The 12,060-nt window shown below is 39.0% G+C and overlaps 1 protein-coding gene across 1 annotated transcript in view; it reads left to right on the plus strand.

Moving 5' to 3' along the window:
• CDH10 (cadherin 10) overlaps nucleotides 1–11,506 on the plus strand; it is a 192,795-nt gene extending 181,289 nt beyond the window's left edge. The window contains exons 11-12 of the mRNA XM_055554902.1: nucleotides 3,134–3,385; nucleotides 10,506–11,506. Coding sequence (XP_055410877.1) covers nucleotides 3,134–3,385; nucleotides 10,506–10,996 — 743 coding nt within the window. The 3' untranslated portion in view covers nucleotides 10,997–11,506. The remainder of the gene's footprint in view (nucleotides 1–3,133; nucleotides 3,386–10,505) is intronic.
• The last annotated feature ends 554 nt before the right edge of the window (nucleotides 11,507–12,060 follow it).

Here is a 12,060-nt window from a genome sequence, read left to right on the forward strand (position 1 = left end):
ATGGTTATTAATGAAAACATTGGATCTTGCAAACTTCAGAAAGGCCAGAAATAATCAGTTCCTATAACAAAATAGTAAGCCACACAGGGAAATGAATGTCTTGGTGAGACTCTTGTGGAAACTTCAATGAGATTTAGCAACAACAGATTCACCATAGTCAAAAGGCCTAGAAGAGACAAAGAAAAGAAAAGAAAAAAGCAGCCATATTAGCCTGTGAGGGAACTGAGAGCAAAAACAGTTGGCAAAGACGAAATACACTATTTTCCTATGTAACATATGAATTTTATATGTGATCAAAAATACTAAACATATTTATTAAATTCTTTTTTTTTAAAAAAAAAGCAGAAACAAAACAGGTATGCTTGTTTTAGACCTGCTATAGATATAATTATATATTCTTGCAAGAAATCTAATAACTACATTGGCATATGTACAATACTTTCCATGTATGTATACTGGCAGAGCGAGGTTGCTATAGTACATCTGGTTGGCTTTCAGAATGTCTGAAAGCAGTTTAGGATAATGGATAGTTTTACACTGAGCAACTACTCATTTTTAAAATCATAGGATTTTTGCACAAATCAGTTGAAGGGATTGCATCAGTTGGTAACATCTGTTTACTAAATCTGAGCTTTTGAAATGTCTATGTTTTCTATCCCTCTGTGTGTGTTAGTCACTCAGTCGTGTTTGACTCTTTGAGACCCCATGGACTACTTTGTCTGCCAGGCTCCTCTGTCCATGGGATTCCCCAGGCAAGAATACTGAAGTCGGTTCCTATTCCCTTCTCCAAGGGATCTTCCTGACCCAGGAAGGGAACCTGGGTCTCCTGCATTGCAGCCAGATTCTTTACTGCCTAAGTCATCAGGGAAGCCATTCTACTCCTTTGGACTCCTAAAATAATTGTGATTGGAAAAATTAACATAGAATTGGTAGATAAAATGCAAAATGCCCAATTACATCTGAATATCAGAAAAACAACACCCATAATTTTAATTTGCTGAATCTGGTAACTTATACATAGTATTTAGACGTGGCATTCTTTGTACTGAGTTGACAATATTGAACCTCTTTCTAATTGTATTTTAACTTGTATTATATTCTTGTTAAACTGAGCCCTGGATCTCAACAAGCCACTTCTCAATTTTAAAAAGGAATAGAGACTTAAAATAGTACTGTCTTATCACGGCATTTCACAGTTACTGGGGAAACAATTTAAGGCTAATCTTAATTAATTTTTGATAAATAGTACCATTTTCCTATATTAGGTATAGTTCCTGATCCTAAGGCTGAAGCCATATGAATACAAACCTGAACATAACTAGAATACCAGTAAAGTCTGATGGAATATTTGATCTAATCTTGCATAAATTCACGACTTTCTATTAATGGGTGAATTTTGAAAGAAATTCCAATGACAGACATGACCTTAAAGTTGATCTTCTTGAAAAAATACCCTTGCATTTATCTATAGCCTCATCTTAAAAATCTTTTAATTTTTCATCGTTTTAAAAATACATTTCCTGCCTCTGTGATACTACACTTGGTATCCCATGCTTAAGAATCCCTCACTTTCCACTAATTTACAGGTCAAAGGCTTTATTATATGATGATTTTTCTGAATACTTAATAAAATGATTTGTATAGAATGGTTAAACTGGAAGTCACTCAGTCGTGTTTGACTCTTTGTGACGCCCATGGACTGTACAGTCCATGGAATTCTCCAGGCCAGGATACTGGAGTGTGTAGCCTTTGCCTTCTCCAGGGGACCTTCCTAATCCAGGGATCAAAGCCAGGTCTCCCTCATTGCAGGTGGATTGTAAAACTTCTGTTGACTCTTTAACATATCAAAGCTATTGTAGGTAAAATTAAGATTTTGAAATTTTTGAAAAGTTAAAAAAGTCTAAGCAAGAAGATTATAAAAATACTCACATGCATATAAATGATTTATTTTAGTGTAGGTTTGTGAAAGGAAGAGCTGTATCCTAACACTATTGGAAGAGAAGTCAAAATTGCAAAATTTTTAGGGTTACAGTTGATTTATTAAATTTGCTTGTGCCCATCAGTTTTGCTAGTCTACTTTCCTAGCTTATGTAGTAATCTACTGATGTAGTAAGATTTAACTTCTTGCTAAAATTTTGGAAATGATTACTTTATGTTCAACCAGTATATTGGAAAAATATTTTCACCCCTCTTCTTTTACAGTTTTGCTAACCTGCTTCTTTGATTTAGCAATTGCTGAACATTCCCTTACCTACACTGGCATCTTAAACAGCCCTGTGGGGTGGCTAAACAAGACCCAGCACATTGGACGAAGTGTGAAATTATCATCCATGTATATTTATTTTTCAGTATTTGTTATATAAAGCTAAAGAAATATTATTAACTCACAACCCAGATTTGAGGATACTGGATAAGTTATCAGATATAGGACATATCAGTAGCAATGTACTAGGTAGTAGGGGCTAGATTAAGTCCCTACTTCTTTCAGTATGTCTGTCAGGTACTCTTACATTAGTGTCTTCCACCAGCTATTTAAATTATGCACTAAGTTAATTTTAATGGGTGGAAATCTAAGTTTAAAAAAATAAGTAATTAGCTCACTGTTCTTCTTATATTGGGACTTTTGAAAGTGTTTGACTGTTTTATATTGATTCTAAAAGTACTACTACCTAATATTTTTCTTCATGAATATTAAGATTAATGTGTGCTTTGTGTGTGGACACATATATTTGTAAACAAAAACCATTTATTATGATTTTTTCTTTGGTATGCATAATATGTTATGTTTTTGAAAACTCTGAAAAATCATATGCTACGATCTTTATAGTCTTGATAAATAATCCGCTTATAAAAATCCACCATTTTGAACACGTGTGAGAATTAGTTAAAAGTTTAATAAGTAATCATGCTATTAGATTCCTCAAACTATCTTATTTATTTTATGTATATTGCCTTGACTCCTCGAACTAGCTTATTTATTTTATCTATATCCAAATGCCGTGTATACATTTGATAACAATTTTGTGTTTTAAAAAGACACCTTTTTATCATATTTATGTGTTAAACCATGGTGATCGGGATGAGACAAATCCATTGTCCCCAGCTAATTTTAATACGTTAAAATTTATTTTAGATAATACTGCCAGAATTTTAACCAGAAAAAATGGATTCAATAGACATGAAATAAGCACTTATCTCTTGCCCGTGGTGATTTCGGACAACGATTACCCGATTCAGAGCAGCACGGGAACACTCACCATCCGAGTGTGTGCCTGCGACAGCCAAGGCAACATGCAGTCCTGCAGCGCCGAGGCCCTGCTCCTGCCTGCCGGGCTCAGCACAGGGGCTCTGATCGCCATTCTCCTCTGCATCATCATTCTGCTGGGTAAGAAAGGGTAGGGAAAGTGTGTTTATTTCCTAGATGGCTTACTTCACTGTGTCTGTAAGAAATGTTTCTATCAAAATTGCTGTTGTTGTTTAGTTGCTAAGTCCGGTGATGGACGGGGAGGCCTGGCGTGCTGCGATTCATGGGGTCGCGAAGAGTCGGACACGACTGAGCGACTGATCTGAACTGAAGTTCCCCTTGGTTGGGGGAAATAACCAAGATGGAACACCTCTAAAGCTTTTGTAGTGAAGAAAGTAAAAGTGGTATGGTCTCAGTTGTGTCTGACTCTTTGTGACCCTATGGAATGTAGCCCGCCAGGCTCCTCTGCCCATGGAATTTCCCATGCAAGAATACTGAAGTGGGCTGCCATTTCCTTCTCCAGGGGATCTTCCCAACCCAGGGGTCGAACCCCTGTCTCTCGCGCTGCAGGCAGATTCTTCGCTGCTGAGCCACCAGGGAAGCCCGTCTATTAAAATATTTCCCCCCAAACAAACCCCCGTCCACCCCCCCCCCCGGCCCCCCCCCCCCCCCGCCACCCCCGCCCCGTCCCCCGCCGTGAACGTAAGTTAGATATCAATTAACCAGGACTGTTGTTTATATTAAAATACATCTGATCAGAGAGTCATGACCTGTCTTTCTTAAATAATGAAACTGAAAGTTGGAGATATTTAAAACATTTTGCAAGATTTCTGAGTGGCTAAGCCAAGGCCAGGCAACTCACTGTTGTCATTGTGTACATAGTTTTTCAGTAAAGTATATTTCTACTTTTTTTCTCATTATAGCTGGATGAAGGCCTCACTATGACACCTCTTTACTGTTTAATGTTAACAAAACCCTTTATCTGGTTCACTTGTCCCTAAAACAACAATAGTTGATTCTATAACCCAGAGCAAATTGCTTTATAACTGCTTTTGAATTAAAAATCAGATTGCTTACTCTCTATTGCATTATCTTAAAACTATTGTGAGTATTCCTGTAACCCTAATCACAAAACATTGTACCTGACATTTTAAGAACCAGTGAAATGAACTGGGATTTTGAAGCCAGTCTTAGTAAGTTTAATTATCCTCATTATTAGGAACTTTTTTATTGCATAAGATCATTTAGTTGATAACAAGCTGTCTGAGGTTTTAAATCATTAGATCGCAAGTATATATGTGGGCACAAATTATGAATTTAGCCAAAATAAAAGGTCATATTTCCTCAAAAACTTGTAGAATAAACAGTTTCTTTCTCTTGGTGGTGGCCTATTTATTTTTTAATCACTTTGAAGGTCAAGAACAGTTGTCAGTGGATTAAAACTTTCTTTTTTGTTGCATTTAAAAAAGCCCCTTGTTTGCTCTCGTAGACCAGCTTGAGGGCTAGAAGTCTTACAGTTCTAAGTTAATAAAAGAGAAAAATGTAACTTAATGCTACTTTACATAATAATATAATTGCCTTCGTTCAGGCTGCTACACCAGAATGCCTTAGACTGGTAGCTTGAACCACAGAAATTTCGCAGTCTGGAGACAGGGAAGTTCAAGATCTAGTCCAAGATTTTATGTTTGGTGAGGGCATGCTTCCTCTTTCATGAATGGCTGTCTCATCTTATATCCTCACGTGGAAGACAGAACCATCTCTCTCGTGCCTCATTTGTTCTTTTAAGTTTTAAAATTTCATTTATTTATTTTTAAAATTACTTCATTTATTTATCTTATTTTTGATTGTACTGGGTCTTCCCTCATTGCTGCACGGAGACTTTCTCTAGTTGCAGAAGTGGAGGCTGCTCTCTAGCTGTGGTGTTTGGGCTTTGCATTGCGGTGGCTTCTCGTTGCAGAGCATAGGCTCTAGGGAGACCAGGTTCATTAGCTGTGGTACACACGCCTAATTGCTCCATGGTATGTGGAATCCTCCCAGACCAGGAACTGAATTCATGTCCCTTGCATTGGCAGGCAGATTCCCATTCACTAAACCACCGGGGAAGTCCTTGTATCTCTTTTTATAAGAACACTAATCACACTCACTCATGAGTATTCTACCTTCATGACTTACCTCCCTCCCAAAGACTGCACCTCTATGTACCATCACATTGGGAATATATTTAGGCTTTAAGATATGAATTTGTAGGTGACATATTAAGTCCCTGATAGCTCAGTTGGTAAAGAATCCACCTGCAATGCAGGAGATCCTGCTTCAATTCCTGTGTTGGGAAGATCCCCTGGAGAAAGGAAAGTCTACCCACTCTAGTATTCTGGCCTAGAGAATACTATGGACTGTATATTTGCAAAGAGTAGGACATAACTGAACGACTTTTACTTCACTTCACTTCATTAAGTCTCAGTTCAGTTCAGTTCAATTCAGTCACTCAGTCATGTCTGACTCTTTGCGACACATGTATTGCAGCACACCAGGCCTCCCTGTCCATCACCAACACCCGGAGTTCAAGCCAACTCATGTTCATTGAGTCGGTGATGCCATCTAGCCATTTCATCCTCTGTCGTCCCCTTCTCCTCCTGCCCCCAATCCCTCCAAGCATCAGAGTCTTTTCCAATAAGTCAACTCTTCACATGAGGTGGCCAAAGTACTGGAGTTTCAGCTTTAGCATCATTCCTTCCAAAGAAATCCCAGGGCTGCTCTCCTTCAGAATGGACTGGTTGGATCTCCCTGCAGTCCAAGGGACTCTCAAGAGTCTTCTCCAACACCTCAGTTCAAAAGCATCAATTCCTCGGTGCTCAGCTTTCTTCACAGTCCAACTCTCACATCCATACATGACCACTGGAAAAACCATAGCCTTGACTAGACGGACCTTTGTTGGCAAAGTAATGTCCCTGCTTTTGAATATGCTATCTAGGTTGGTCATAACTTTCCTTCCAAGGAGTAAGCGTCTTTTAATGTCATGGCTGCAATCACCATCTGCTGTGATTTTGGAGCCCAAAAAAACAAATCTGACACTGTTTCCACTGTTTCCCCATCTATTTCCCATGAAGTGATGGGACTGGATGCCATGATCTTCATTTCCTGAATGTTGAGCTTTAAGCCAACTTTTTCACTCTCCTCTTTCACTTTCATCAAGAGGCTTTTGAGTTCCTCTTCACTGTCTGCCGTAAGGGTGGTATCATCTGCATATCTGAGATTACTGATATTTCTCTCAGCAATCTTGATTCCAGCTTGTGCTTCTTCCAGCCCAGCATTTCTCATGATGTACTCTGCATATAAGTTAAATAAGCAGGGTGACAATATACAGCCTTGACGTGCTCCTTTTCCTATTTGGAACCAGTCTGTTGTTCCATGTCCAGTTCTAACTGTTGCTTCCTGACCTGCATATAGGTTTCTCAAGAGACAGGTCAGGTAGTCTGGTATTCCCATCTCTTTCAGAATTTTCCACAGTTTATTGTGATCCACACAGTCAAAGGCTTTGGCATAGTCAATAAAGCAGAAATAGATGTTTTTCTGGAACTCTCTTGCTTTTTCCGTGATCCAGCGGATGTTGGTAATTTGATCTCTGGTTCCTCTGCCTTTTCTAAAATCAGCTTGAACATCTGGAAGTTCACAGTTCATGTATTGTTGAAGCCTGGCTTGGAGAATTTTGAACATTTCTTTCCTAGAGTATGAGATGAGATGTGCGGTAGTTTGAGCATTCTTTCTAGACCTGTAATAAATCCAATATCCTTTTAATGTTGTTCTAATGAGGTTAAGAATATATATATATATTTATATATGTACCTGGTAAGATCTTTTCCTTTCCTTTCTTCATTTAATTGAATTGACATCTGTTTCTCCAAATCATAATTTTTAAAGGATTATGATCAAAATGTTTGGGAATACTGATGAGGTTGGGAAACTAACACAACCAGCAGGAAATTGATTTTAACTTTCTCCTTTTATGCTCTTACCATTATTATGATTACTAAAGTAATAAATATATTATTATTGATACCTTCCCACAGGAGTAGGGAAATATCCTGTGTGAGTGATACACATTTCTACTTGTGGATCTATACTTATTATTAAGATATATCTAGTTGAGATTCATTTTCTATTGATGGGTGGAGCTGTGTTCCCTCCCTGTTATTTACCTCCAGCCAAACTATGGTGGAGGTAATGAAGATAATGGTGACCTCCGTCAAAGGGTCCCATGTAGACACTGCTACATTCAGTGCCCCCAACCCTGCAGCAGGCCACCACCAACCCACACCTCTGCCAGAGACTCCTGGACACTCAAGGGCAAGTCTGGGTCAGTCTCTTGTGGGGTCACTGCTCCTTTGTCCTGTGTCCTGGTGTGCACAAGGTTCTGTTTGTGCCCTCCAAGACTCTGTCTCCCAAGTCCTGTATAAGTTCTGGTGGTTCTATGGTGGGGTTAATGGTGACCTCCTTCAAGAGGGCTTATGCCATAGCCAGTTATGCTGCAACTAAAGCCCCTGCCCCTGCAGCAGTCCACTGCTGACCCATACCTCCTCGGGAGACACTCAAACACAGGTCTGTCTCAGTCTTTGTGAGGTCTCTGGGTCTCTGGGTCATGGTGCGCACAAGGTTTGTCTGAGACCTCCAAGCAAAAGGCAAGGGAGAAAAGGAAAGATATACCCATTTGAATGCAGAGGTCCAAAGAACAGGAAAGAGAAATAAGAAAGCCTTTTTAGGTGATCAATGCAAAGAAATAGAGGAAACAATAGAATGGGAAAGACTAGAGATCTCTTCAAGAAAACTAGAGATACCAAGGGAACATTTCATGTGAAGATGGGCACAATAAAGGACAGAAATGGTATGGACCTAACAGAAGAAGAAGATATTAAGAAAAGGTGGCAAGAATACACAGAAAAACTATGGAAAAAAGATCTTCACAATCCAGATAATCACAGTGGTGTGGTCACTCACCTAGAGCCAGACATCCTGGAATGTGAAATCAAGTAGGCCTTAGGAAACATCACTAAAACAAAGCTAGTGGAGGTGATGGAATTCCAGTTGAGCTATTTCAAATCCTGAAAGATGATGCTGTGAAAGTGCTGCACTCAATATGCCAGCAAATTTGGAAAACTCAGCAGTGGCCACAGGACTGGAAAAGGTCAGTTTTTATTCCAATCTGAAAGAAAGGCAATGCTAGAGAATGCTCAAACTACCACACAATTGCATTCATCTCACACTCTAGCAAACTATTGCTCAAAATTCTCCAAGCCAGGCTTCAATAGAACATGAACCATGAACTTCCAGATTTTGAAGCTGGATTTAGAAAAGTCAGAGGAACCAGAGATCAAATTGCCAACATACGTTGGATCAAAAAAGCAAGAGAGTTCCAAGAAAACATCTACTTCTACTTTATTGGCTATGCCAAAGCCTTTGACTGTGTGGATCACAACAAACTGGAAAATTCTGAAAGAGATGGGAATACCAGACCACCTGACCTGCCTCCTGAGAAATCTGTATGCAAGTCAGGAAGCAACAGTTAAAACTGGACATGGAACAATGGACTGTTTCCAAATCGGGAAAGGAGTATGTCAAAGCTGTATATTGTCACCCTGATTATCTTATATGCAGAGTACATCATGAGAAACTCTGGGCTGGATGAAGTACAAGCTTGAATTAAGATTGCCAGGAGAAATATTGATAACCTCACATATGCAGATGACACCACCCTTATGGCAGAAAGTGAAGAAGAACTAAAGAGCCTCTTGATGAAAGTGAAAGAGGAGAGTGGAAAAAGTTAGATTGAAGCTCAACATTCAGAAAACTAAGATCATGGCATCTGGTCCCATCACTTCATGGCAAATAGATGGGGAAGCAATGGAAACAGTGAGAGATTTTATTTGGGGGGGCTCCAAAATCACTGCAGATGGTGACTGCAAGCCATGAAATTAAAAGACGCTTGCTCCTTGCAAGAAATGTTGTGACCAACCTAGACAGCATATTAAAAAGCAGAGATATTACTTTGCCAACAAAGGTCAAGGTTATGGTTTTTCCAGTAGTCTTGTACAGATGTGAGAGCTGGTCTATAAAGAAACCTGAGCATCGAAGAATTGATGCTTTTGAACTGTGGTGCTGGAGAAGATTCTTGACAGTCCCTTGCACTGCAAGGAATTCCAACTAGTCCATCCTAAAGGAAATCAGTCCTGACTATTCATTGGAAGGACTGATTCTGAAGTTGAAACTCCAATACTTTGGCCACCTGATGCGAAGAGCTGACTCATTTGAAAAGACCCTGATGCTGGGAAAGACTGAAGGCAGAAGGAGAAGGGGATGACAGAGGATGAGATGGTAGGATGGCATCACCAACTCAATGGACATGAATTTGAGTTAACTCTGGGAGTTGGTGATGGAAAGGGAGGCCTGGGGTGCTGCAGTCCTTGGGGCCGAAAAGTTTGGACAGGACTGAGAGACTGAGCAAGCAGGTGAGTTGAGATTCATATGTTATTTTTGTAATTAATTCAGTGTAGTAATTTGAATTCACTCTTTGCCATCATGTGACCCAGCATTTCCTTTAATCTCATGAGTCATATATATTTCCATGGAAAATCTGGTAAATTTCTAAGCCAATAATGTCTAAATAATGTGGTCTTTCCCCCTCCAGTACTTAAGGTGCTCCAGGAACAGCAAAAGAAAAAAAAAAGTATGTAAATCCATCATCAAAGCTATTTAACAGATATGAATACTTTATATCTTGTGAAGAAAGCTGCCTTTTTAATATTGCATACAAATGTAAAACTATGGGCGTATGTTTGCCCTTCTCAGTTGTTTTATTTGAAACTGAATTTGATTTGGGTCTTTTTTATACAATATCTTATGTCACTATTTAATGCAAAATATAAATGATATCTACCATCAGGAACTATCTTTAAACAGTTCTCAGAAAAATAGGCAAGTCACAATATTTCAAAAACTCTTACACATTGCTTTAAAAATAATTCAGAATCACGGTTCTTAAACTTTGACCATCCTAGTAAATCCTTCAACATTCCCCTCTCCTCTCACCATCACCCCCTCCAACCCTGCAACAAAAATTAAGGAAGTGCAAAATTAATCCTAAATTCTAACCTGTTCAGAAAAGCCTAAATAACTTAAACTGGTGTATAGTACCTCCCCTTGTTATTTATAGAGTGTTTCAGACTGATGTCTAACGCATCTTTTTTTTTTTCTTTTTTCTTTTCTGAAGTTATAGTAGTACTGTTCGCAGCTCTGAAGAGACAGCGGAAAAAAGAGCCTCTGATCTTATCTAAAGAAGACATCAGAGACAACATCGTGAGCTATAATGATGAAGGTGGCGGAGAGGAGGACACTCAGGCCTTTGATATCGGCACCTTGAGGAATCCGGCCGCTATTGAGGAAAAAAAGCTGCGGCGAGATATTATTCCAGAAACCTTATTTATCCCCCGGAGGACTCCGACGGCCCCGGATAACGCGGACGTCCGGGATTTCATCAATGAAAGGCTCAAGGAACACGACCTGGATCCCACGGCGCCTCCCTACGACTCGCTCGCTACCTACGCCTACGAAGGGAACGACTCCATCGCCGAGTCTCTGAGTTCCTTGGAATCAGGTACCACTGATGGAGACCAAAACTACGATTACCTCCGAGAATGGGGCCCTCGGTTTAACAAGCTGGCGGAGATGTACGGCGGCGGGGAAAGCGACAAAGACGCTTAACCAAGGATGTCTGTTCTGCTCCGGCAAGAGGAAGTTAACTTGACCCACACCGTCTCCACTTCACAATGTTTGATATTCCAGGAGAATTTTCCTGCCACTCAGCACAATTTTCTTTCCCCATTTCCTTTTTAATTTGTTCAGTAATTACATTAATTCTTCCCTGTAGGATGTCTCATGGAATATATACGACATTTTATTTAATCACTTCCAAGAGCCAAAGCTATGGAAATTTAGTGTCGTTCATCTTAGGAAATAAAAGATAATTTCAGAATCATGAACAGGATAGTCGTCCCTTAAACAACCTCACAGACAAGCCGCTTCTGTTAGGTACATGCCCTGCCCTTGCAAATGAAACTTTTAAAAAGGTGAAGAAAAATTTTAAAGTATATCCTGTTCTGTATATTAAATTAAAAAACAAAAACAGAAACATGTACATGTGGTGTTAGTAGATGTGATATGCAACCTGGTATACAAACGTTTGTGCAATTTCATTTCATCAAATTCTATCTGCTAATGTTTTATATTTATATTTTTGTATTTATTTTTAAAAAATAAACCAGTTTTTACAACTACCTTGTCTCTAGCTCTTTTTTTCCCCCCTAGGAAGAAAGCATTCTCCAGGGACTAAATATTTTGGTACAGAATTACACTGAATGCAGGTAAGAACACAAAGTCGTTATAATCACTATTGAGTAACCAAATCCATATGATTTACATAAGAATTATTTTTCCAATCAGTCTTGCTATTTTGTGATATGTGAAAAACCCTTCACATTAAAAATGATCGTCATTTACAGATCACCTAAACATTTACCATGTAAGAAAATTTAAAACATGACCATCTTGCTGCTAAATATCCCCAAACACCAGCAATGCAGTCATTTCATTTTGTTTTTAACTCACTAAAATAATATCTGAAAGAATGAAACGTTTTCTTATTTTTGTATGACATTTGTGCTATTCAGGTTTATGGGCAATAATAGTTCAGACAGATTTCATACTGAAATAATCTTTTAATGGAAAATATGCTTACCTCCCACAGTGACTTTGAAATGCTAGTAATG

Source organism: Bubalus kerabau, chromosome 18 (assembly GCF_029407905.1).
Source record: "Bubalus kerabau isolate K-KA32 ecotype Philippines breed swamp buffalo chromosome 18, PCC_UOA_SB_1v2, whole genome shotgun sequence".
NCBI classification, from domain to species: domain Eukaryota; kingdom Metazoa; phylum Chordata; class Mammalia; order Artiodactyla; family Bovidae; genus Bubalus; species Bubalus kerabau.